This window comes from Coregonus clupeaformis, chromosome 9 (assembly GCF_020615455.1).
Source record: "Coregonus clupeaformis isolate EN_2021a chromosome 9, ASM2061545v1, whole genome shotgun sequence".
NCBI lineage: Eukaryota > Metazoa > Chordata > Actinopteri > Salmoniformes > Salmonidae > Coregonus > Coregonus clupeaformis.
The window spans coordinates 19,518,723-19,543,992 of record NC_059200.1 but is presented as its reverse complement, the minus strand read 5'-3'; the positions used below and the strand labels follow the sequence as shown (position 1 = coordinate 19,543,992).

Here is a 25,270-nt window from a genome sequence, read left to right as displayed (position 1 = left end):
TGGTTAAGGGCTTGTAAATAAGCATTTCACTGTAAGGTCTACACCTGTTGTATTCGGCGCATGTGGCAAATAAAATTTTATTTTATTTGAATCGTCATCATACATGGACACACATGCTTTGTTTAATGCCAGTGGCAGGTCATTGGTAAAAATAGGAAAGAGTTGTGGGCCTAGAGAGCTGCCCTGCGGTACCACACACTTTACATGTTTGACATTAGAGAAGCTTCCATTTAAAAAAAACGGAGTTCTATTAGATAGATAGCTCTGAATCCACGATATGGCAGAGGTTGAAAAGCCATAACACATATGCTACCAGTCAAAAGTTTAATAACACCTACTCATTCAAGGGTTTTTCTTAATTTTTACTATTTTCTACATTGTAGAATAATAGTGAAGACATCAAAACTATTTAATAACACATATGGAATCATGTAGTAACCAAAAAAGTGCTAAACAAATCAAAATATATTTAATATTTGAGATTCTTCAAATTGCTACCCTTTGCCTTGATGACAAATAGCTAGAGCAAATGGAGCAAATGACAGCTTTGCACACTCTTGGCATTCTCTCAACCAGCTTCACCTGGAATACGTTTCCAACAGCCTTGAAGGAGTTCCCACATATGCTGAGTACTTGTTGGCTGCTTTTCCTTCACTCTGCGGCCAGACTCATCCATAACCGTCTCAATTTGGTTGAGATCGGAGAATTGTGGAGGCCAGGTCATCTGATGCAGCACTTCATCACTCTCCTTCTTGGTAAAATAGCCCTTACACAGCCTGGAGGTGTGTTGGGTCATTGTCCTGTTGAAAAACAAATGATAGTCCCACTAAGCCCAAACCAGATGGGATGGTGTATCATTGCAGAATGCTGTGATGTCCATGCAGGTTAAGCAAAGTACCCCCACACCATAACACCACCTCCTCCATGCTTTACGATGGGAAATATACATGCAGAGATCATCCATTCACCCACACCGCATCTCACAAAGACACGGCGGTTGGAACCAAAAACTCAAATTTGGACTCCAGACTAAAGGACAAATTTCCACCGGTCTAATGTCCATTGCTCATGTTTATTGGCCCAAGCAAGTCTCTTCTTCTTATTGGTGTCCTTTAGTAGTGGTTTCTTTGCAGCAATTCGACCATGAAGGCCTGATTCACACAGTCTCCTCTGAACAGTTGATGTTGAGATGTGTCTGTTACTTGAACTCTGTGAATCATTTATTTGGGCTGCAATTTCTGAGGCTGGTAACTAATGAACTTATCCTCTACAGCAGAGGTAACTCTGGGTCTTCCATTGCTGTGGCGGTCCTCATGAGAGCCAGTTTCATCATAGCGCTTGATGGTTTTTGCGACTTCACTTGAAGAAACTTTCAAAGTTCTTGAAATGTTCCATATTGACTGACCTTTATGTCGTTTCTTTTTGCTTATTTGAGCTGTTCTTGCCATAATATGGACTTGGTCTTTTACCAAATAGGGCTATCTTCTGTATACGCCCCCTACCTTGTCACAACACAACTGATTGGCGCAAACGCATTAAGAAGGCACACCTGTTAATTGAAATGCATTCCAGGTGACTACCTCATGAAGCTGGTTGAGAGAATGCCAAGAGTGTGCAAAGCTGTCATCAAGGCAAAGGGTGGCTATTTGAAGAATCTCAAATATAAAATATATTTTGATTTGTTTAGCACTTTTTTGGTTACTACATGATTCCATATGTGTTATTTCATAGTTTTGATGTCTTCACTATTATTCTACAACGTAGAAAATAGTAAAAATAAAGAAAAACCCTGGAATGAGTAGGTGTTCTAAAACTTTTGACCGGTAGTGTACGTTTTCTCAACAACAGGTTATGGTCAATAGTGTCAAAGGCTGCACTGAAATCTAACAGTACAGCGCCCACAATCTTCTTATTCTGAGTTTTTTTTAACCAATCATCAGTCATTTGTGTCTGTTCAGTTCTTGTTGAGTGCCCTTCTCTATAAGCATGCTGGAAGTCTGTTGCTAATTTGTTTACAGAGAAATAGCATTGTATTTGGTCAAACGCAATTTTTCCAACAGTTTGCTAAGAGCTGGCAGCAAGCTGATAGTTCTGCCGTTAGAACCAGTAAAGGCCGCTTTACCACTCTTGGGTAGCGGAATGACTTTGGCTTCCCTCCAGGCCTGAGGACAAAGACTTTCCTCTAGGCTCAGATTATAGATATGACAGATAGGAGTGGATATAGTCAGCTACCATCCTCAGTAGCTTTCCATCTAAGTTGTCAATGCCAGGAGGTTTGTCATTATTGATCGACAACCCTAATTTTTCCACCTATCCCGCACAGACTTTACAAAATTCTATTTTACGGTGCTTTTCTTTTGTTATTTGTTTTTTTATGCATTTAGTACGATGGCTCACCATTCGTTGTTGGCATTTCCTGCCTAAGTTAGCCCCCTTTGCCAATGAAGTAATCATTAAAATAATTGGCAACATCACAGTGTTTCCTTTGGAAAATGTGTTAGCTGTGGGGGAAAAGTTAGCAGGGGGGTGGTGGGGTCCCCCCCTAAACCAGATATGTATAAGTACTGAAGTGCTTAGTTCTGGTGACTTTTTAAAAGGAAAAATATATAATTTCCACCCTCAGAAATGAGCTCAATAATGTATTGGTAAAATGATCGTAGTATACAGGATGCAATTTAAGGTTGAGTGCTGCAGCTATCTAAAGAAACACAACAGAGACCTTTCTGAAATAAAAAAGTTTATGTTGACAAAATTAACAGAGGAACATTTGACTGAACATGAATTAGAACCCACAAATTCATGTTCATCACAAAAGGAGGGCGTTGGAAATCTCTTTCCAGGTTCTGACAAAAACCTAGTTCTGACATAGTTTACAGCCTTTGTCAGAGCACTTTATTCTTCTGGGCTTTTGGAAAAAGATTTCCAACGCCCTCCTGTAATTGAGCTCCTTGATGGGGGGGCCGTTGATGGAGAGCTACATGCAGGTTGGCTAGATGCTCTCCCTGCAGTCTGTTCCTCAAGTCTGTTTTGATCTGCAATAACAGAGATAATAATAAGAGAAGGGAGAGGGACAAAGAGGATCTACTTTCACATTTAAATGTTCTTACTCGTTTCATTGCAGAGAAGTCCCTTTCACAATTAAAGGAAGACACTGGTATGGTCAGTGCGATTGCTGCCAGCTGGCTAAGGCAGGGGTAGACTGCCCCCACTCATCAAACTGTGAGGCCAGCTTTGTCATTCCGTCAGCTCGTCCAACCCCTGAAATACACGAAAAACAAAAAAGATGAACAACATTAAAGAAGAGCCAACAGAGTGGTAGTTCAACAGGAAAAAGGGTTGGGCAACACTGGCCTAACATGCTCTCTTCAAAAGATTGTCACATTCATGCCGTACCTTGAATGCTCCAACTAGCACATGTTGCTTGTAAGAGGAACACTCTTGTAGCACAGCAGCCTCTGGCACTTGCATTAACTGCCTGGAGAGGAGGGTCAGGTTAAAGATGTTTATCCTCTCACTAGAGAACGCAGCCCCCAGAATCTCCAGGTGTTGGAACCTCCGCTCTAGGCTGTCCTGGAGGCCAACAAGATATGGATCCATGACCTAATTACAGCACAAAACAGAAAATAAGTGATTAATAGCTGTTTGTTTTAGTTTAACCAACACACATGATGTAACATTGGTTTCATCACAGCATTTGAAAACAAATGTTTTTACCTCTTCTCTGAACCGAGCCCAGAACTGCTCCCTGGTCTGTGTCTTCTCCACCTGGCCTCTCCCTCTCCTCCTCCTCCTCCTTGATGTTGAATGTGCCCAGACCCATTGGGTCATTGAGGTCCTGGTGGAGTTGGCTCAGAAATAAAAACATAATGCTGTAGACTAGTACAGAATAAATATGCACAAACATTTTTAGCCCTTAGCCTCATTAAAGGAAATTTGACTAACCATGTGGCATATTATATAGCCACGGCTTCAGTCTGTCAATTTTAAGCCACTTTAGGTCCCATCGGGATTGCCGGTGGTGCGCACTTGGCCTTACTCCTCTCTCCTCCTCCTCTCCTCTCCTTTATCTAGTTATCTTTCTTCTCATTCTCTCTGATCTCCTCTCTCCTTTTCTCCTTTCATCTCCCCTCCTGGCTCTCTCCTCTGCTCCATTCTGTCTCTCATGCATCCTTACCTCACTCCTGGGATTCTGCCTCTTCTCTGTCTAGTAAAGTAAGCCATACACTTGTTATAAAAAAGATAGCTTAATCTTTTAAACAGTTAGCTTACTAAAGAACATTTAATTTAATTCAGGCTGATTTGACGTTAGCTAGCTAAGTTAACGTTCCCTGACACTCTTGTGCCTGCTCCCCCTTTCTCTTTCACTGCTGTGGCTGGAAATATTTCAATAAACTAATCTGAGAAAGAAAATAATCAAATCGAAGACTGATAAATGTAGCTATCTTGCTTGCACTTGATACAGTTCCAAACGAACTAGCTAGCTAATTTGCTAGACTAGTAACGTTAGTTAACCATGTTTCTGTCATCAACATACTTTTGGATATTGGATAGCTATTTGCCGTTACAATTGTGGCAGCAATATTATAGATCTAAATTATGTTAGTAGAGTTTTTAGGTTATAGCTAGATTATGTAGTTAACTAGTTGGCTAGCTAACGTTAGACAAACAAGCTAACGTACCTTCCTTGCAGTTTCTCACGCAGGTGCAATCTGAAGTGATTCAAGTGAATTGTGTTTCGCGCCGCAGAACTTCTGTATTGCACACTGGTCACTCGCGCACTGGTCCCTGGTGTGCCATTTCTCGCACAGGTGCATTCTGAAGTGATTCAAGTGAATTGTGTTTCGCTCCGCAGAGCTCTGTATCGAGCACTGGTCACTCGCACACTGGTCACTGGTGCGCTGTGTTTCTTGAGTTGCAGTCTGCCTTCAGAACTGTGTTGAACACAGATATATTATCTATTTACCAAGAAAAGCGAATGTGCTTTACAGAACTTTATTGAAACTATGTTTGGTAGAAATAGGATGTTTCTTTTGGTGTGGCGGCAATGATTCTGCCGTGGCGCAGCACCACACTTAAATGAACGCAGAGGAAACACTGCAACATCAAATGGTTTTGTGATGAACAAGCAATCTGATTCGATGAAAGATGGAGTTGAATTTGTTTTTCTGACCATAATTTCATTTAAAGTACTCAAGTTTTTTTTCTATCTTTCTTTATATCATTGATCTTCGCTTCATAATATTTCTTCTTTTTGTTGAGTTTAGACACATCATTTCTGAATTTGCAGGAAGTCAGCCAGTCAGATGTGTAGCCAGAATATTTAGCCATTCCTTTTGCCCAATCTTTTTCATCCATAGTTTTTCAATTCCTCATCAATCCATGGAGCCTTAACCGTTCTAACAGGTGCATGTTTATCAATAATTGGAAGAAGCAATTTCATAAATTGATCAAGTGCAGCGTCTGGATGCTCCTTATTAATCACATCAGACCAACAAATATTTGTATTATCATCCACATAAGAGTCACAACAAAATATTTTGTATAATCTCTTATACACAATTTGGCTTTACTGGATATACCCACTATATTGTGATCACTGGGTACGGATACAGCTTTAGAACAAAGTTCTACAGTATTAGTAAAAATGTGATCAATACATGTGGGTGATCTTGTTCCTGTAGTGTTTGTAAACTCCCTGGTTGGTTGATTAATAACCTGAACCAGATGACAGGCACTGGTTACAGTGAGAAGCTTCTTGTTGATGAAAACCAGTCAATATTCAGGTCCCCAAGAAAGTAAACCTCTCTGTTTACATCACATACACTATCAAGCATTTCACACATATTATGTAGATACTGACTTTTAGCACTTGGTGGCCTATAGCAACACCCCAAAAGAAAAGGCTTTAGATGTGCCAGGTGAACCTGCAACCACAACACTTCAATAACACTTGACATAAGATCTTCTCTAAGCATTACAGGGATATGGCTCTGAATATATATATATATATATATATATATAGCAACACCTCCCCCATAAGCATTCCTGTCTCTTCTATCGATGTTATATCCTTGTATTGTTACTGCTGTATCGTCAAATGAATAATATAAGTGAGTCTCAGAAATGGCTAATATATGAATGTTATCTGATGTTAGCAAGTTATTGATTTCATGAACCTTATTTCTAAGGCTAGCTATATTAATATGGGCTAATATCAGGCCTTTCCTGGGCAGCTTATCAGAGATGGACATAATATGGAAAAGAGCTAACAAAGCAAGAGAAAAAATACAAGTTCATTTGTATAATGTGGAACTTGAGTCTGATCTTTTTTCTGGTTCCGTTGTCGTAGTGAGGCCTAGCCTACAGGTGAAGGGGGTCTCATTCATTTTGGGCAACGATTTGGCTGGCGGGAAGGTTGTGTCAAATCCTGTCGTTTGTAGGGAACCCAGAGTGGAGGACCTGATTTGGTTATTGGAAAAGTACCCTAGAGTGTTCCCAGCATGTGCCGTTACACGTGCTTTGTCTAAGAAGATGGCTGAGATCCAGTTTAATGTTGGGGAGGATGTCAGCCATTCCACCATGTTCGATCTGTCTGAGATGTATATACAATATGGAACTACTTTGGAATGATACACAGGATATAGGCTAAACAGGACACTGCTATACTGTAAACACAAAACAAAAAGTAGCAGACCACAACTATATATAAAAAATACTAAATACATATAGTAAACTAAAGAAAGTTGTACAAAATAATTGACTTACAGATCTAAAATGGAATCTAATCCTTCAAGAGAAAAAAATTATATTTCCTGAGTCATAGGTACATAGCTCCCAGCATCTGTGTCTGACTCACTAAGAATTTCCTCCAAAGCCTCTCTCTTGGTGTACCTGGCTTTAGTCATCTTGTTGCCGTCCTGTTGGGTAGTAGTTTGGTTTTTCCCATTCTTTTTACATCCCTGATAAGCCATTTTTTATGCCAAAGCGATGAAAGAATCTGTTCAAAATACAATGATGCGTTCTGAGTGCGTCCTTTCTAAATACCGCTAGCAACTGTTTGCATTACGCAAAAAGAGCTACTCAGTCCTACACAAGTCCCACCCAGGTCATCTGATATGACTGGAAAGCTTATCTTATTGGCTACACGGCCGTCCATCTTTCATTTTACCCACTCCCCAGTCGAAAGATAAAAAAACAACACACTTTTGGTGCTGAAAGATGTAGTCACTGGGTGAACATTTGATGTTCTAGTTCAGCCATACATTAATAATATGCCATTTAGCAGACGCTTTTATCCAAAGCGACTTACAGTCATGCGTGCATACATTTTTGTGTATGGGTGGTCCCGGGGATCGAACCCACTACCTTGGCGTTACAAGTGCCGTGCTCTACCAGCTGAGCTACAGAGGACCACCATTTTAGCAAGCTAGCTGATTAATTATCGGAGAACATTGTCGGAGAGCTTATACATTATCGGAGAACATTGACACATTAATTGACACAATTAGCTGATACATTATCGGAGAACATTGACAATAGGCTACTGTTGTTCGTAATAATCTAATGATTTGTTTGACACCATGTAGCTCTAGCTCAAACACAGACCACATGGAAGCTTACCTTGTAAGATGTTTGTTGTTTAGTGAAAACTAAGTAGAAAATTGACTCCTTGACTCTCTGGGCTGTGAATCGATAATGGTAGGTCACAGGCCGACAAACAACATATCCTTATCTGTGGAGTATGCTTTCATCACATATCAACGTTGTTCAAGATTAATATACTTTTAGCTTTCCCACACTAATGGACTGTCGCAGCCATCTTGAAATGGGCTTGTGGGTGTGGTCTGACCTTCTATAGCCTTATGCCCATATATGGTGCTAAGTCGCACCAAAGATTGTATGGTACGGCAGGAAAGCCAAGACCCCCAGCTTTCAGGAGACACCCTGTATTCACGGATGGGGGCTACCGTTTTCATTTTAGACGATTTAGATATTTAGGGGACCCTACATTTTTAAGAGGTTAAATGCCCAGATGACTTGATACACAACAACATATTCCGGCTTGCCTTGGTAGCTCTAAGCACACAAACACACTCACTCAAACACTTACTCCACCCTGATTTATGTAATCGAGTTGGTCATTAGACAGACATTAGTCATAGTTTGTGAAATATTTATCTTTCCATTTATACATGCAGTATAAGCATTGAGGTCTCGCTGCACTGTAGCATCAGAATGTTGTCCAGCCTTTGAAATGCTGTAGCTCTATTCTTCATGATACCTCCATGCTAGACCACTAGACTGGCTGTCAGTGTGTGGTTGGCTCTGAATAAAGACATTAGCACGTCTCGCGGTACTGTCCAGCTGTGAAACACTCACTCAGTCAGTCAGTGATGGTAACGCTAATGGCTTCAAGCTGTTGAAAGGAAGGAGGATTCACGCACGCACAGGATTCTCCTCTCCTCTCTGTGGTTAGGAGACTTGACTGTATGAAAGAATGAGACTGTGAAGAGCCAGGCCAGTGAGTCACTGACTCGCACAGCACACAGCCCATTGTTCCGGATGGACCCTGGTTAGGACCACACACTCCGCTGGTCACACACTCCCTGGCCATGCCCGCTCACTGTCACGGGACAGCTAACCAGAACGACCATTCCTCTTCCTCTCATCAATTCATTCAGGATTATTTAATGCTGTTTCGTGACCACGGGGTAGTGGAAACAGAAATACTGTTTGCGTAGGCAAACCTTCACATACACACACACACACACACACACACACACACATACACACACACTCCACCGTGTTTTATGATGACTAAGAGAGTAGCCTGCTGACACCATGGTCCATGTCTTTCTCACTGCTTAGGGATGTGGTGGTTGGGAAGGTAATGTAGTACATTCATGATTTTATTATAATAATATGCCATTTAGCAGACACTTTTATCCAAAGCGACATACAGTCATGCGTGCATCATTTTTTTTGTGTATGGGTGGTCCCGGGGATCGAACCCACTACCCTGGCGTTACAAGCGCCGTGCTCTACCAGCTGAGCTACAGAGGACCTGGTTAGGGATGTGGTGGGGTATTGGGAAGGTAATGTAGTACTTTCATGATTTTGACTGGTTAGGGATGTGGTGGGGGGTTGGGAAGGTAATGTAGTACATTCATGATTTTGCCTAGTTAGGGATGTGGTGGTGGTTGGGAAGGTAATGTAGTACATCCATGATTTTGCCTAGTTAGGGATGTGGTGGTGGGTTGGGAAGGTAATGTAGTACATCCATGATTTTGCTCTCAGGGGAATTTCCTCCTGGAATTTCCAAATGTCAGATTTGCACATTTTCTGTCAAGGATTTTTGTTGTTAAATGATGCTTAGAAGAAAAAGCTCTTTTTAGGTACATATATTGAGAGGCAGCAGAGGGTGAAAAGGTTTTCCGCTACATTAGTGAACCCTCCCTCTTTCCTTCCCTGAAGGGCAGTGACATGGATGTCAATAGCTGGCAGATGGATTTGACTGTGCATCAGTTGGTAAGAGGAACGTGGCGCTAGTGATAGAAAGGTTGAGATGAAAGAAGGCACGTATGTTATTATCATTGTGTAATACCTCACACTGTCTATTCATATCTGCATCTCAGCCCCTTTGCCAACAACCACCATGCCTCCTTTCATCACCACTCTACACTGTAGTTTTCCCAAACAAATAATATAACCTTATTGTGGGAATTCTAAGAGCACGTTAAGTCTGTCTATAACTCCAATCCACGGGAAAAGCGTTGATTATAAATGAACAGTCAATGTCATAATGAAGAGCACCCATCTATGCCAATGATTTTACTGCATGCTCAAGGCTAATGTCAATGTTAGCGCTACAGAGAATGAGAGAAAGAGTGGATATTCTTGAACTGTCTGCTGAACGTAGTTTGCTTGGGTCAATCACATAAATAACAATTCATTATAATATGATTTGACTACCTCAGTCACTGTGGCTTTAATGTTACTAATGAAAAACCGAAATTGGCTACTCTTTCACCTCTCTTTTTACCCCTTTGCCACCCTTTTTAACAAAAACAGATTCTAAGTTCTTCTCCAGAAAAACACTTATCAAACATCCTGGTTTTTCAACCAAAAAAAGAGACAATAAATTCCCCTTTCTCAGTGTTCTGTCCCCTTTTTTCCCTCCTCTCCTCCCTGGTCTTTCAGGGGTGCCAGCCTCCACATGCGGAGAGACTTGTATGTTCTGTACAGTATGGATTTATCTCACTCCAGTTGCAGTAGCCTCGAACACTGGCTGGTCACCGCGGGCGACGCACTAAGGGAGGAGCTTTTGCACTTGACTTGCTTATTCGTTCTCTGAGCTTCCAGGTTAAACCAGACTCTAGTCCTATGCTTCCAGGTTAAACCAGACTCTAGTCCTATGCTTCCAGGTTAAACCAGACTCTAGTCTTATGCTTCCAGGTTAAACCAGACTCTAGTCTTATGCTTCCAGGTTAAACCAGACTCTAGTCCTATGTTTCCAGGTTAAACCAGACTCTAGTCCTATGTTTCCAGGTTAAACCAGACTCTAGTCCTATGCTTCCAGGTTAAACCAGACTCTAGTCCTATGCTTCCAGGTTAAACCAGACTCTAGTCCTATGCTTCCAGGTTAAACCAGGCTCTAATCCTATGCTTCCAGGTTAAACCAGACTCTAATCCTATGCTTCCAGGTTAAACCAGACTCTAGTCCTATGCTTCCAGATTAAACCAGACTCTAGTCCTATGCTTCCAGGTTAAACCAGACTCTAGTCCTATGCTTCCAGGTTAAACCAGACTCTAGTCCTATGCTTCCAGGTTAAACCAGACTCTAATCCTATGCTTCCAGGTTAAACCAGACTGCAGTCCTATGCTTCCAGGTTAAACCAGACTGCAGTCCTATGCTTCCAGGTTAAGCCAGACTCTAGGCTTATGCTTCCAGGTTAAACCGGACTCTAGTCCTATGCTTCCAGGTTAAACCAGACACTATATACATTTGCTTCCAGGTTAAGATAGAGTATTATGCTTCCAGGTTAAACCAGACTCTAGGCTTATGCTTCCAGGTTAAACTGGACTCTTATCATATGCTTCCAAGTTAAACTGTACTCTTATCCTATGCTTCCAGGTTAAACCAGACTTTAGTCCTATGCTTCCAGGTTAAACCAGACTCTAGTCCTATGCATCCAGGTTAAACCAGACTCTAGTCCTATGCGTCCAGGTTAAGCTAGAGATTAGATTCTACTACCAATTTGCTGCCTTTTCCCCTGCTTCTTTCTTTCATTTTCATTTATATTATTTTCTTTCGGTTCTGACTGCTGCATGCGCACAGACTGTTTGCTTGGCATGCTGGGTAGAGCCCTGCACGGGTGAGAATTTTAAGCCTGAGCCCTACCCATGCCCGCAACGTTCAGGCCCTACCCTACCCAGGCCCAATTGCTTCTGCCAAATTTAAGGCCCGGCCCAGCCTAAAATCAGAAATAACTTCCTCCGTTAACTTCGCTCTGCATGCGCTCTGTTCATGGCTCTGAGTCTGAGTATCCATAGCGATGGCTCTGCTTGGGCTGCTCTGCTCAATAAAGAGACATGAGACAGCAGTTAGCTGTTAGCTACTTTTCGTCACTAAACTCCAACAAAACTGAAGGAACATTATTATTTTCTGTGAAATAATCTATCCTGTTTTATATTTGATGAGGTTGAAGCGCTTCTGACACCATGTTATGATCTTAGTCAGACATGACTGTACTGCGCAGCAGAGCACGAGCAAATGGCTGAGCTTCAAAATGGTAGTGATCAATTTTGTGATACCCGCGCTCTGCCTGTACCCTAGCTATTGATGAAAAAACTGTCCCTACCCGGCCCAAACCCGATGTATAATGTCAGGGCCCGTCTGGCTCGGGTCGGCTAGTAGAGCTCTAATGCTGGGATAAGGCCTCCATAGTGGACTGGACTCCCGGGTTGCATCCAAAATGGCACCCTTTCCCTAATGCACTACTTTCTACAAGGCATGTGTTCTATCATGCAAAGCCATGTCTGTCAGAGCTATAGACTAGGCCGGAAGGTTGCAGTCTGTCAGTCAGTCAGTCAGTCAGTGTGGCAGAGTCTTTGTGCTAGTGGGGATCACCAGGTGTGCCTCTCACTCAGTCTTATTAATAGCATGTCTACAAAAGACCCCATAGAGTCCTAGTTACCCTACAGACAGACCCAGACACAGGCCTCTCAGCCAGCACTGGTAATCATATCTCTATACACCTTTCAGGAGCTCAATCACCCCACATAAAGGCAACGGTAAACGGCCTCGGTGACCTGCATTGGATGAATGGTGCTGACATGTGGCACAGGTGTACCTCTCGGCTGAGTACTGCATTTATCTGGCTAGTTTCTTTGTGCAAAAGAGAATTCTGTCTCATTTGGTCTTGTTGTATGGCTTATTTTGTGTCCGAGTCTGCCGATGCAAGTGTTGGTGTGTGCGTGTGCGTGTACGTGTGTGTGCACCTGTGCGCGTGTGTGAGCGTGTGTGCGTGCACCTGTGCGTGTGCCTGTGTGTGTGTGTGTGTGTGTGTGTGTGTGAGTCCGTCCGTCCGTTGTCAGTAGGTCAACCTGACAGCTTCCTGTATCTAGACTAAACATGAACAATGGAACAGGCTGCCATGAAACTGATGCCAAAACAACAGCCTGTGGCAGCTAGCGCCCTGCCCGGCTCTGTCCTGTCGGTCAGTTAGTAACAAAGTGTGGCCCCTCCGTCCCATCACCTTTATAAACAGAAACAGAGACACAGAGAGCACATAACAAAGGATGTTTTTTTTTCCCCCTTTCATTGTATTGGGTTTCAAAGAGCACAGAGCATCAGTGTGCTCAGATCTCAGTCATAGTACCCACCCAGAGTATGTCTATGTTTTGAAATCAACAGAAACGCGAGTGCCCATGTTGTTAACGGCTGAATGAAAATGCCCAGAAATCCCAACCCAATGTGTCTATGTTTTGGAATCGACAAAAACAGTGTGTCATCATATGGGAAAGGGAAATACAGTTGAGTATTAGCAGGTTGGCTGAATCTGGCACATTTACATAAATGTTGATCATCAATGTGCATTGGTCCCTGTCGAGTTATGTTAAAGACTCCATTTTTGTCCGATTTTTGATTTGAACCATGGTGGGTTCTAAGAGGATTAGTCAGGTCAGCTGCTGCGTAATAACAGGAAGGAATGCCAATCTACTAAACTTCTGTTCCAGACTGTTCTCACCAAGCAGGCTTAATGAGTTAGTGTTGAGGAGAAGGGACATTCATAAAACACCATAATCAGCAGCAGCTTTTGTCTTGTTAGTTGCCGTACAGTACAGTACATTTTATGAACCTATTTCACTATTTCCTTCATATGTTAAACCAATTGTCACCCCATCCCCACCATCTTCTAACCTCCATTCAAATTCCAGCAACAAAAAATCCTTATGTCATTTTTAAAGTAATATCGTAAATAAAGTGTGTGTGTCCGTAGTGTAGGACTCGTTGAATGTTGAGGGTGTATCATCTAGCCTGTGTCTAGCTGCCTGCGTGTGTGAGCCTACGAGCGTGTCTGTCTGTCTGTCTGTCTGTCTGTCTGTCTGTCTGTCTGTCTGTCTGTCTGTCTGTCTGTCTGTCTGTCTGTTCGTTCGTTCGTTCGTTCCTACCCGGTTCCTGCCTGTGTTATTAAGCTGTGAGCTCCCCAGTGTGTTCCCACACGGCTGTTTACTCCTCTCTGTGTGTTTATTAGTGAGCTTCAGAAACCATCTGCTGTTCCTGTGGGGTTTGTATAGTGCACTACTTATTACCAGGGTCCATAGGGGGAAGTAGTGCACTATATAGGAAATATGGTGTCATTTGGGGGACACTGTGTTTTTCATGGGTATGGGGCATACAGCATGAGGAGCCTGGGCTGAATTGATTTAATGATTTCTGTTCTGTGGTCCAGTCTGAGTACTGTCTGTTGAGATGCAGCACAAGAGAGCAATTACAGATATGTAGCCAGAGAAGATTGTTGTTTGATTAAATGGTGGCTGGGCGCCGATTAGTGTACCAGTTGAAACTGGCTGTTGCTGGACTGATTTTCTTATAAATGACACAGTAATGACTGTAGCTGGACTGATTTTCTTATAAATGACACAGTAATGACTGTAGCTGGACTGATTTTCTTATAAATGACACAGTAATGATAGCTAGCTAGTAGGGCCGCGACGATACCAGTATCACAATATTTGTTCTATGGCAAACCTGAAAACACAAAGCAGACCGAACTCTTTGGTCCCTTTAAAACCCTGCTCTATGTAAAATATTGTGTGCTACAGCTTGGAAAATAAATAAATGTGACTCTGGATGACAACATAATGATGTTTGTTTCCAACATTAGGGCTGTTTTCCTAAAGAAGTTAAATCTACTTTGTGTTTTCTTTCCTTGTCGCGATACTGGTATCATCTGGTCCTACTAGCTAGCTAGCTAAGCAGATAGCTATGTGACCTGTTAGCAAAGATTACAATAAATAACCCTATCATCTGTGGTGTTAGCAAACCAGCTATATAAGCTACTATGCTAGCTAGCTGGCTAGATAAACATGATGCTAAGATATCAGATGGGAGCTAATAGCCAACGTAGCTAGCTAACGTTAGCTGGTTATCATTTTGAACATGCACCATTTTCAGCAACAAGCCATCTAACTTCTGGTGTAACGTTATATATTTACTGCTGTGCTGATCTGACCAGCCGCAATCGTATTCATAAATTGACAGTTGATAGTCGGACTAGATGATTGTCGTAATAGAGAATGAAGGAAGTGTTTTAAAATGCCTAAGTAAAAGTTGGCAATAGGTTTAGCGACCTAAGAATATTCCTGCATGTTTTTGGACCAAGAAAGCTGTAGCTCAGCGAATGTGCAAGCTTTCTCACATCTCAAACTATGGGCAGATTTGAGTCATTCAGACAGAACGTGCATCGTCGTTTCATCTTTTTTCCTACCCTCGCTCTACTTGTTAGATATTATGCACATTTATGGCTTGGTAGCAAATGTAATCGCCATAGCTAGTTATCATAGTAGCAGTAAACAGCAGCATGTGATATGAGCGATGGAGAGAGATGTGAAGAAAGGGAGCGGAGTTACAGCCTTGCTCTATCCAATCATAGCAGTAGGATCAAGTTACAACCCGCCCATTTCTAGACAGATAGCATTTGCAACGCCAGGGTTGTGGGTTCGATTCCAGTATGAAGAAACATTTAAAATGTATGCACTCACTAACTGTAAGTCGCTCTGGATAAGAGCGTCTGCTAAATGACTAAAATGTAAATGTAAAATGCCATTCAGAGGGTGAATGGGCAAGACAAAAGATTTAAGTGCCTTTGAACGGGGTATGGTAGTAGGTGCCAGTCGCACCGGTTTGAGTGTGTCAAGAACTGCAACGCTGCTGGGTTTTTCACGCTCAATATTTTCCTGTGTGTATCATGAATGGTCCACCACCCCAAAGGACATCCAGCCAACTTGACACAACTGTGGGAAGCATCGGAGTCAACATACGTAGACCAGCATCCCTGTGGACCGCTTTCGACACCTTGTAGAGTCCATGCCCCGACTTATTGAGGCTGTTTTGAGGGCAAAAGGGGATGCAACGCAATATTAGGAAGGTGTTCTTAATGTTTTGTACTCAGTGGAAGTATTTGTTTAGTTTAATAAAAGTAGGTCTAGATGAGGGTTCTCCAACTGGCGGCCCGCGGGGTGATTTTATTTATTATAATTTTTTGGCTGACAAAGCAAATCGGCTCAAAGTGATTTTATTTTTGGAAATCTGTTCCAAAGTATTCCCACACATAATAGAGAGATATATGAGATCGTATACAAATGTAAGTAATCTTTGAAATGGTTATGTTTTAGTCAAATATTATTTATGTTTGGGCTTCTTGCGGTCAATTTGCAGTCTGCAAATTATTTGTAATTATGTTCCTGCCCCCTGACCATCCGCTCAAGAAAGAATCGTCCTGCGGCTGAATCTAGTTGATGATACCTGGTCTAGATTATGTGGATTGAAGAGTATGGGTTAGGGTTAGATGACTAAAATGTAAATGGATGACAAATATAATGCCCTTAATAGTGCAGCCAGTCTTGTGATACCAGTCTTGTGATACCAGGTTGTGATACCAGGTTGCTCTGATCTCTGTAAAGACTCTAAATACCCCTGTTGCCTCTCTCCCTCCCCTCCAGTCTATTTGCACTGCTGTCCAAGAAGCACAACAAGGTCTTGGAGCAGGCTACCCAGTCTCTGAGAGGTCCCCGGGGGGCAGACGACAGCTCTGTACTGCCTGACTACGTGAGTACTGCTCCTACTGATTTGGTCTATGAAAAATATAGGCCTATCCCAGTTATCTTTTAATTCAATGGTGGGACTACTGGGGAAATTAACTACACACACACACACAAAGTGAATACTGCTCCCTTCCCTTGGTCCTGGTCCCTTGGGCCTGCACCTCCAGCCATGTCTGATCTGAGTGTCTGAGTTTGTGTCTAGGTCTGACTGTCTCTCACTGCGTTTGCATCTGCATTCGTGGTGCGTGCCGTGTGTTTCTTTGTGTCTGGGTGTGTCTGGGGGGGGAAGGGTGAGGGGCGGCGGTGTGGGTCAGACGTTGTGGGCCCCAAGGACGAGATGGAGTGGCTGAGGTGTGTGCCTGATTATCCCCCCCCCCCTCGCCCTCTCCTCTCTTTTGTTTGGATGCCTCTTTCATGACCCTTATCCCTCCCCTTGTTTTACCCTGTGTCACACACACACACACACACACACACACACACACACACACACACACACACACTGGCTGGAAAAGACCATTGCTATGTCTAGAGTCGTCGAAGCTGAATTAACCTCCAGGCAATGATATCACTTCACCCAAACATGACCCTCCCTGGTCACACAATGTTTTGTAAACGTCTCTATTAATTATATTATGTTTTCTATATGTCTGTGTGAATTATATCATGGAAGGTTCCCTCCAAGCTCCAACAATAAGGTTGCAGGGGTCGTATTCATTAGGGCACACTGTAGTAAAACGTAGCAAAAATGTTTCGCAACAGAGAACTAAAACAAGCGTTTCTTATTGGTTAAGTTCAGGTAGTACCCTGTTTCAGTCAATTTTATGTTTGGGGCCTGATGAATACGACCCTGGTCTCCGTAGAAGCAGTTGTGATCTCAGGGGTACTGTTGTTCCTGGTTGGTATCTCGTGTCCACTATTATGTTCTCTGAGTAATGTTGATAAGGTCTTTATATTGATGTTGCTAGGAAGGGGGAAATCCTGCAGTCTGAACATGAAGGTTGTTATTCAAACATCCTGTCCACGTGATAAACTCTTCTCTGTCTCTCTGTCTGCACCATTCTGCAGCAGCATCTCATCAACCTATTTTTATCTATATCAGTTAAACATTTTTAAACGCTAAGAAATATGGTGCTTGCACACAGACAGACACACAGTCATATTCAGTACACACAGGGTGTTTTATGCATGCTACCGTACTCCCCACACTCATGCTCCAAGTGCATTCTCCGATGACTTTCTCTTGAGTACGTTCTTGTGAGGACGAGAGTGTGGAGTACCCATAAAACATTCCATTTGAGAAGCACTTCTCCTACCATATTAACTCACGCTGCACCTCCCCATTCACTGAACCTTCTTCCAGTCAGGACAATGTCAACAATAGAGAACAAACAAGATATACACAAAGCAAACGTTTTACTTCATAATTATCAGCTAGCTATATGTGAATAGTAATTATCTAGCCAGCTAGTTAAACAGGCAAAAATGAACTAAAACTAATGTTATGCAACGTAGATGTCAATTCTTCGTGGCTCTCTAGCTAGCTAACAGTAGTGGCTAGCCAGTTTGCCCTATTGACTTACTATGGGCTTGTGATCTACACACACTACAGTGGGTGTTGTAGGCAGGTAAACATTCCCAAATTAACACAGTATGTATTTATGAACGTATCAAGATAAAAAATATAGTACATAAAGTACATATGAGAAGTGAATGGGCAACATTTCATTCCGAAGTCAGTTGATACTCTCTCGCTTCAGCTCAAATAATGGACTCCATTGATTTCAAGAAATTTTGCGTCGTTTTTTCCCCCTGGTTGCATCATATTTCTGTGCATATTTTAATAATAATATAATAATAATATGCCATTTAGCAGACGCTTTTATCCAAAGTGACTTACAGTCATGCGTGCATACATTTTTGCTTGCATCGATGCATGCTTCAAAATATGTACAAACGGAGTAAGCATCCGAGAAGTGCCCTCCGTGCTCCATTCAGCATACTTTGATTTGGACTCGTACTCCGACCCTCCCCTGCTTCAATTTGTGTGCTCGGAGAACGGTAGTGTGCAGTTTATTTGACATAATAAATACCTTGGAAACACTCACCAGAGCACTCACAATAAAAACACTATTTAAAACTGTCAAATATACGCATATACAAGGACCAGTAATTAATTGGGGAAGCTGATATACACACAGCAGTGTTGTTGTCAGTAGACTGAGACAGACAGGCAGGCTGTGTGAGTGGTGTTGTTGTCAGTAGACTGAGACAGACAGGCAGGCTGTGTGAGTGGTGTTGTTGTCAGTAGACTGAGACAGACAGGCAGGCTGTGTGAGTGGTGTTGTTGTCAGTAGACTGAGACAGACAGGCAGGCTGTGTGAGTGGTGTTGTTGTCAGTAGACTGAGACAGACAGGCAGGCTGTGTGAGTGGTGTTGTTGTCAGTAGACTGAGACAGACAGGCAGGCTGTGTGAGTGGTGTTGTTGTCAGTAGACTGAGACAGACAGGCAGGCTGTGTGAGTGGTGTTGTTGTCAGTAGACTGAGACAGACAGGCAGGCTGTGTGAGTGGTGGTGTTGTCAGTAGACTGAGACAGACAGGCAGGCTGTGTGAGTAGTGTTGTTGTCAGTAGACTGAGACAGACAGGCAGGCTGTGTGAGTGGTGTTGTTGTCAGTAGACTGAGACAGACAGGCAGGCTGTGTGAGTGGTGTTGTTGTCAGTAGACTGAGACAGACAGGCAGGCTGTGTGAGTGGTGTTGTTGTCAGTAGACTGAGACAGACAGGCAGGCTGTGTGAGTGGTGTTGTTGTCAGTAGACTGAGACAGACAGGCAGGCTGTGTGAGTGGTGTTGTTGTCAGTAGACTGAGACAGACAGGCAGGCTGTGTGAGTGGTGTTGTTGTCAGTAGACTGAGACAGACAGGCAGGCTGTGTGAGTGGTGTTGTTGTCAGTAGACTGAGACAGACAGGCAGGCTGTGTGAGTGGTGTTGTTGTCAGTAGACTGAGACAGACAGGCAGGCTGTGTGAGTAGTGTTGTTGTCAGTAGACTGAGACAGACAGGCAGGCTGTGTGAGTGGTGTTGTTGTCAGTAGACTGAGACAGACAGACAGGCTGTGTGAGTAGTGTTGTTGTCAGTAGACTGAGACAGACAGGCAGGCTGTGTGAGTGGTGTTGTTGTCAGTAGACTGAGACAGACAGGCAGGCTGTGTGAGTGGTGTTGTTGTCAGTAGACTGAGACAGACAGGCAGGCTGTGTGAGTGGTGTTGTTGTCAGTAGACTGAGACAGACAGGCAGGCTGTGTGAGTGGTGTTGTTGTCAGTAGACTGAGACAGACAGGCAGGCTGTGTGAGTGGTGTTGTGGAAGAGAGGGGAAGACTGGAGAGACTGGCGAGGAGGAGAGGGGGGAGAGACAGGCGAGGGGGGAGGAGGCGAGAGGGGAGAGACAGGTGAGGGGGAGGAGGGGAGAGACAGGCGAGGAGGAGAGGGTGGAGGAGGGGAGAGACAGTCGAGGGGGGGAGGGGAGAGACAGGCGAGGGGGGAGGAGGGGAGAGACAGTCGAGGAGGAGAGGGGGGAGGAGGGGAGAGACAGTCGAGGAGGAGAGGGTGGAGACAGTCGAGGGGGGGAGGGGAGAGACAAGAGAGGGGGGAGGATGGGAGGAGAGACAGTCGAGGAGGAGAGGAGAGACAGTCGAGGAGGAGAGGGGGAGGAGGGGAGAGACAGTCGAGGAGGAGAGGGGGGAGGAGGGGAGAGACAGGCGAGGAGGAGAGGGGGGAGGCCCCACTTTGCCATCAGGCCTCGTGACTGATCTGCCCTGACATAGAGCCACACGCTCAGACACCATCCACAGAGGAGGAGAGAGAGGAGAGGAGAGGAGGGGAGAGGGAGGAGGCGGAAGGTAGGGAGGGAGGAAAGGGGTGAGAGAGGTGAGGAGGGTGAGAGGCACACCCAGTCAGAGGTGGGGGGGAGGAGGAGTGACAGGGGAGAGGAGGAGTAACTGGTGAGGAGTGACCGCAGTCACTCCTTGACTCTATCTTAACAAGTAACTATTGTTTTTATTTTGTTGCTATTGATATATTTCCATGAATATTTCTTCATGCAATTAATCCTTTACAATAGTTTATGCACTATTTATCAAGCATTTATTTATCATTCATATTTGTGCAGCTTGCAGGTTGATATGCGTCTGATGCATATGCTAAAGGGACGCCTGGCAACGTTCTCTAGCGGGTACTTACAGTGGGGAAAAAAAGTATTTAGTCAGCCACCAATTGTGCAAGTTCTCCCACTTAAAAAGATGATAGAGGCCTGTAATTTTCATCATAGGTACACGTCAACTATGACAGACAAATTGAGAAAAAAAAATCCAGAAAATCGCATTGTAGGATTTTTAATGAATTTATTTGGAAATTATGGTGGAAAATAAGTATTTGGTCACCTACAAACAAGCAAGATATCTGGCTCTCACAGACCTGTAACTTCTTCTTTAAGAGGCTCCTCTGTCCTCCACTCGTTACCTGTATTAATGGCACCTGTTTGAACTTGTTATCAGTATAAAAGACACCTGTCCACAACCTCAAAAAGTCACACTCCAAACTCCACTATGGCCAAGACCAAAGAGCTGTCAAAGGACACCAGAAACAAAATTGTAGACCTGCACCAGGCTGGGAAGACTGAATCTGCAATAGGTAAGCAGCTTGGTTTGAAGAAATCAACTGTGGGAGCAATTATTAGGAAATGGAAGACATACAAGACCACTGATAATCTCCCTCGATCTGGGGCTCCATGCAAGATCTCACCCCGTGGGGTCAAAATGATCACAAGAACGGTGAGCAAAAAACCCAGAACCACACGGGGGGACCTAGTGAATGACCTGCAGAGAGCTGGGACCAAAGTAACAAAGCCTACCATCAGTAACACACTACGCCGCAAGGGACACAAATCCTGCAGTGCCAGACGTGTCCCCCTGCTTAAGCCAGCATGTCCAGGCCCGTCTGAAGTTTGCTAGAGTGCATTTGGATGATCCAGAAGAGGATTGGGAGAATGTCATATGGTCAGATAAAACCAAAATATAACTTTTTGGTAAAAACTCAACTCGTCGTGTTTGGAGGACAAAGAATGCTGAGTTGCATCCAAAGAACACCATACCTACTGTGAAGCATGGGGGTGGAAACATCATGCTTTGGGGCTGTTTTTTCTGCAAAGGGACCAGGACGACTGATCCGTGTAAAGGAAAGAATGAATGGGGCCATGTATCATGAGATTTTGAGTGAAAACCTCCTTCCATCAGCAAGGGCATTGAACATGAAACGTGGCTTGGTCTTTCAGCATGACAATGATCCCAAACACACCGCCCGGGCAACGAAGGAGTGGCTTCGTAAGAAACATTTCAAGGTCCTGGAGTGGCCTAGCCAGTCTCCAGATCTCAACCCCATAGAAAATCTTTGGAGGGAGTTGAAAGTCCGTGTTGCCCAGCGACAGCCCCAAAACATCACTGCTCTAGAGGAGATCTGCATGGGGGAATGGGCCAAAATACCAGCAACAAAAAACCAAAACCTTGTGAAGACTTACAGAAAACGTTTGACCTGTGTCATTTCCAACAAAGGGTATACAACAAAGTATTGAGAAACTTTTGTTATTGACCAAATACTTATTTTCCACCATAATTTGCTAATAAATTCATTAAAAATCCTACAATGTGATTTTCTGGATTTTTTTTTCTCATTTTGTCTGTCATAGTTGACGTGTACCTATGAGGAAAATTACAGGCCTCTCTCATCTTTTTAAGTGGGAGAACTTACACAATTGGTGGCTGACTAAATACTTTTTTTCCCCACTGTATATGCTAAAAGGCCAGGCAGTTCTAGTGTTAAGGCAGCCCCCCACACCTCTCTGATTCAGAGGGGTTGGGTAAAAAGCGGAAGACACATTTCAGTTGAGTGCATTCAGTTGTGCAACTGACTAGATATCCCCTTTCCCTTCAGTTCAGTAGTGTCTGCTCTGTGTCAATGCCAAGTGGGGCGGGACAAACAGATTAGACCAGCCACAATACTGAGAACAGTGCTCTGTTTCAACCATGTACTTATCACATCACTATTACACTTATCTTCCTTACCTCTCCGTCTATCTCTCATTCTCCTCTCTCTCTCTTTCTCCCTACTCTCTCTCTATAAAGCTCTGTCTCTCTATCCATCCCCCTCTCCCCTCCTGTCTGGCCTATTTACCAGCAGGATGAAGGTAAAGGCAGTAATAGAAAGCAGCTGGCCCTGACAGTGTTCTGTTCTGAGGGGAGGAACAGGGGAGGAGAGAAGGAATGAGGGAGCGAGTGGAGAGAGAGACAAGGGGTGGAGAAAAGAGAGGAGGGAAGATGGAGTGAGATCAGAGCTTTGTGACTGACATCTAGAAAGAATGCAATTTGACATGGTGGCCATGCTGCAGAGAGAGGGAGAGGGAGAGTGGGATAGAGAGAGAGAGCACTAATGTTTGTTTAATGTGGGATTGTCCTCAACCTGTAATTGGTCTTTAAGGAAGCAGGAGGAGAGGCCTTAAACACTGTTGGCTCAGTGGGAGCGTTTACCCCTAATGACTTAGTGCACTGTAAGTCCCAAATGGAACCCTATTCCCTTTATAGTCTAATACTTTATAGGGCCCTTATATTCAACTCTGGACCTCGAAGCCAGTTCCACAGTTTTTTCTTCTTCATTGTTTCCCTCTAATCAGGGGACTGATTTTAGACCTGGGACACCAGGTGTGTGCAATTAGTTATCAGGTAGAACAGAAAACCAGCAGACTGGACCTCATCGGGTAAGAGTCGAATACCCCTGATATAGGGAATAGGGTGCCATTTGATACGCAGACCCTTTTCCCCTAATGCGTCTGCATCTCTTCTCCTCACGACCACCAAATCCCCTCCTCCTCTTCTTCCAGAATCCCTACCTCCCACGCAGACACAGCATTCTCTCTCTCTCTCGCTCTCTCTCTCTCTCTCTCTCTCTCTCTCTCTCTCTCTCTTTCTCTCTTTCTCTCTTTCTCTCTCTCTCTCTCTCGCTCGCTGTGTTTGTGGAGCTGGGTCTGGTTAGTGTCAGGGCTTTAGAGGGTTATGCCCCGGCCCCCGGAGACCTCAGTAGACAGGCTAAAGCCCAGGCCAAGGGCAGGTTTCACTGGGGAGCTGAAGCCCCTCTCCCCCCTGGACACCCCCTCAGCCTGGAGGTCATGTGTCTGTTTACTGATTAACATTTCAAGGTGACGGCTGATATTTTCTCTCTCTCTGCCCATCCCCCATCTTACTCTACCACTCAATCCCTCGCTTGTCCCTGAAATTTAAGGCCTAGACTCACTGGGAAAAAGCAGCAGGAATGATTTGTTGACGAAGGCTGAAGCATTCTGTTTTTGGTTTCCCTCAGAGGATATTTAAAATAAAGGTTAAAAAACAGTTTGTGGTTTTGACTGTAATCTCTGTGAGGAGAGACTACAGACCAGACCTCCATGTCCCTCTGTTTACATCTGTGGGCTAAAGCACTGCCTCTGCTCTAGGTTTATTTTCCTTTACGTTTACTCACTGATTTGTCCTGTAGCACTGTTCCCTGGTTTAGTCTGTAGTCCTGTAGTCAGATATAGCATCAGACATTGTGTTGACTGAATTTACTCCTTGGATTGGCTGGTTCCATAGGGGCCCTATCATTTATTTGTTTATCTTTTGAAAACTACACAAGTACTTGGATCGTCCCACGAATAGAGTACATTTTGAGTCCAGTTGATATTTTAAGTAGAAATTGTACTCCGATATTGAATTAAAAGCCTGCTATATTAAATGAAATGCCCTTTAATATGGACAGCATGGAAATTAAATAAATCAGCATTTTGACATGTCCCATGTCATGTTTTTACAACTTCTAGGAAGATTTTAACCCACTTTATGACAGAATTCTTAAAATTTGGTGAAATAAAATGTTTTTTTTTTTTTTTACCAAATGACACTACCCAAAATGTACTCTATTCGTGGAACGACCCACTTATTAATAGTACAATACTATGTGGACCCACCACAATATGTACAGTTAACATCCCTCTGTCTCCTGCTGCTCTACAGCCACATCCCCCGCCTTCATTACATTACACTGTCATCCTGCTGAGGGCAGGCAAACAGACTGACAGACTGCTGCAAAGACAGAGAGGGGATGAGCCAGATGCTGCCCATCTGTCTCCCCGCCTGTCTGTCTGTTTCTGTCTGCCTGTCTTTCTGTCTGCCTGTCTGACTCCCTGCCTGTATGTCTGTCTCCCTGCCTGTCTGCCTGTCTGTCTGTCTGCCTGTGTCTCTCGATCTGTCTATATTTTGTTGTTACAGCCTGAATTTAAAATGGGTTCTACTAAGCTAACATATGGAATTGTTTTAAGATGGTCATACCAAAGATAATTTATTTGTAATTTTAGGACCCCTTCTGCTGGTGTACAGCAATCTTTAAGTCATACCACAGATTCTCAATTGGATTGAGGTCTGGGCTTTGACTAGGCCATTCCAAGATATTTAAATGTTTCCCCTTAAACCACTCAAGTGTTGCTTTAGCAGTATGCTTAGGGTCATTGTCCTGCTGGAAGGTGAACCTCCGTCCCAGTCTCAAATCTCTGGAAGACTGAAACAGGTTTCCCTCAAGAATTTCCCTATATTTAGTGCCATCCATCATTTCTTCAATTCTGACCAGTTTCCCAGTCCCTGCCGATGAAAAACATCCCCACAGCATGATGCTGCCACCACCATGCTGCAGTGTGGGGATGGTGTTCTCTGAGTGATGAGAGGTGTTGGGTTTGCGCCAGACATAGCGTTTTCCTTGATTGCCAAAAAGCTCAATTTTAGTCTCATCTGACCAGAGTACCTTCTTCCATATGTTTGGGGAGTCTCCCACATGCCTTTTGGCGAACACCAAACGTGTTTGCTTATTTGTTTCTTT

General features: G+C 43.7%; 1 protein-coding gene and 1 long non-coding RNA gene across 3 annotated transcripts in view; one reads left to right on the top strand and one right to left on the bottom strand.

Annotated features, from left to right (window-relative positions):
• LOC121573427 (dymeclin) overlaps nucleotides 1-25,270 on the top strand; it is a 138,004-nt gene that overhangs the window by 70,425 nt on the left and 42,309 nt on the right. For both annotated transcript variants that reach the window (XM_041885399.1, XM_041885398.1), the window contains exon 14: nucleotides 16,228-16,333. In XM_041885399.1, the coding sequence (XP_041741333.1) occupies nucleotides 16,228-16,333 (106 nt within the window). The remainder of the gene's footprint in view (nucleotides 1-16,227; nucleotides 16,334-25,270) is intronic.
• On the bottom strand, nucleotides 2,803-3,493 carry LOC121573428. Its single transcript, XR_006002042.2, has 3 exons — nucleotides 3,394-3,493; nucleotides 3,108-3,258; nucleotides 2,803-3,032 (listed from the first exon to the last, which is right to left on the bottom strand). It is a non-coding gene; the product is annotated as an uncharacterized LOC121573428 (long non-coding RNA).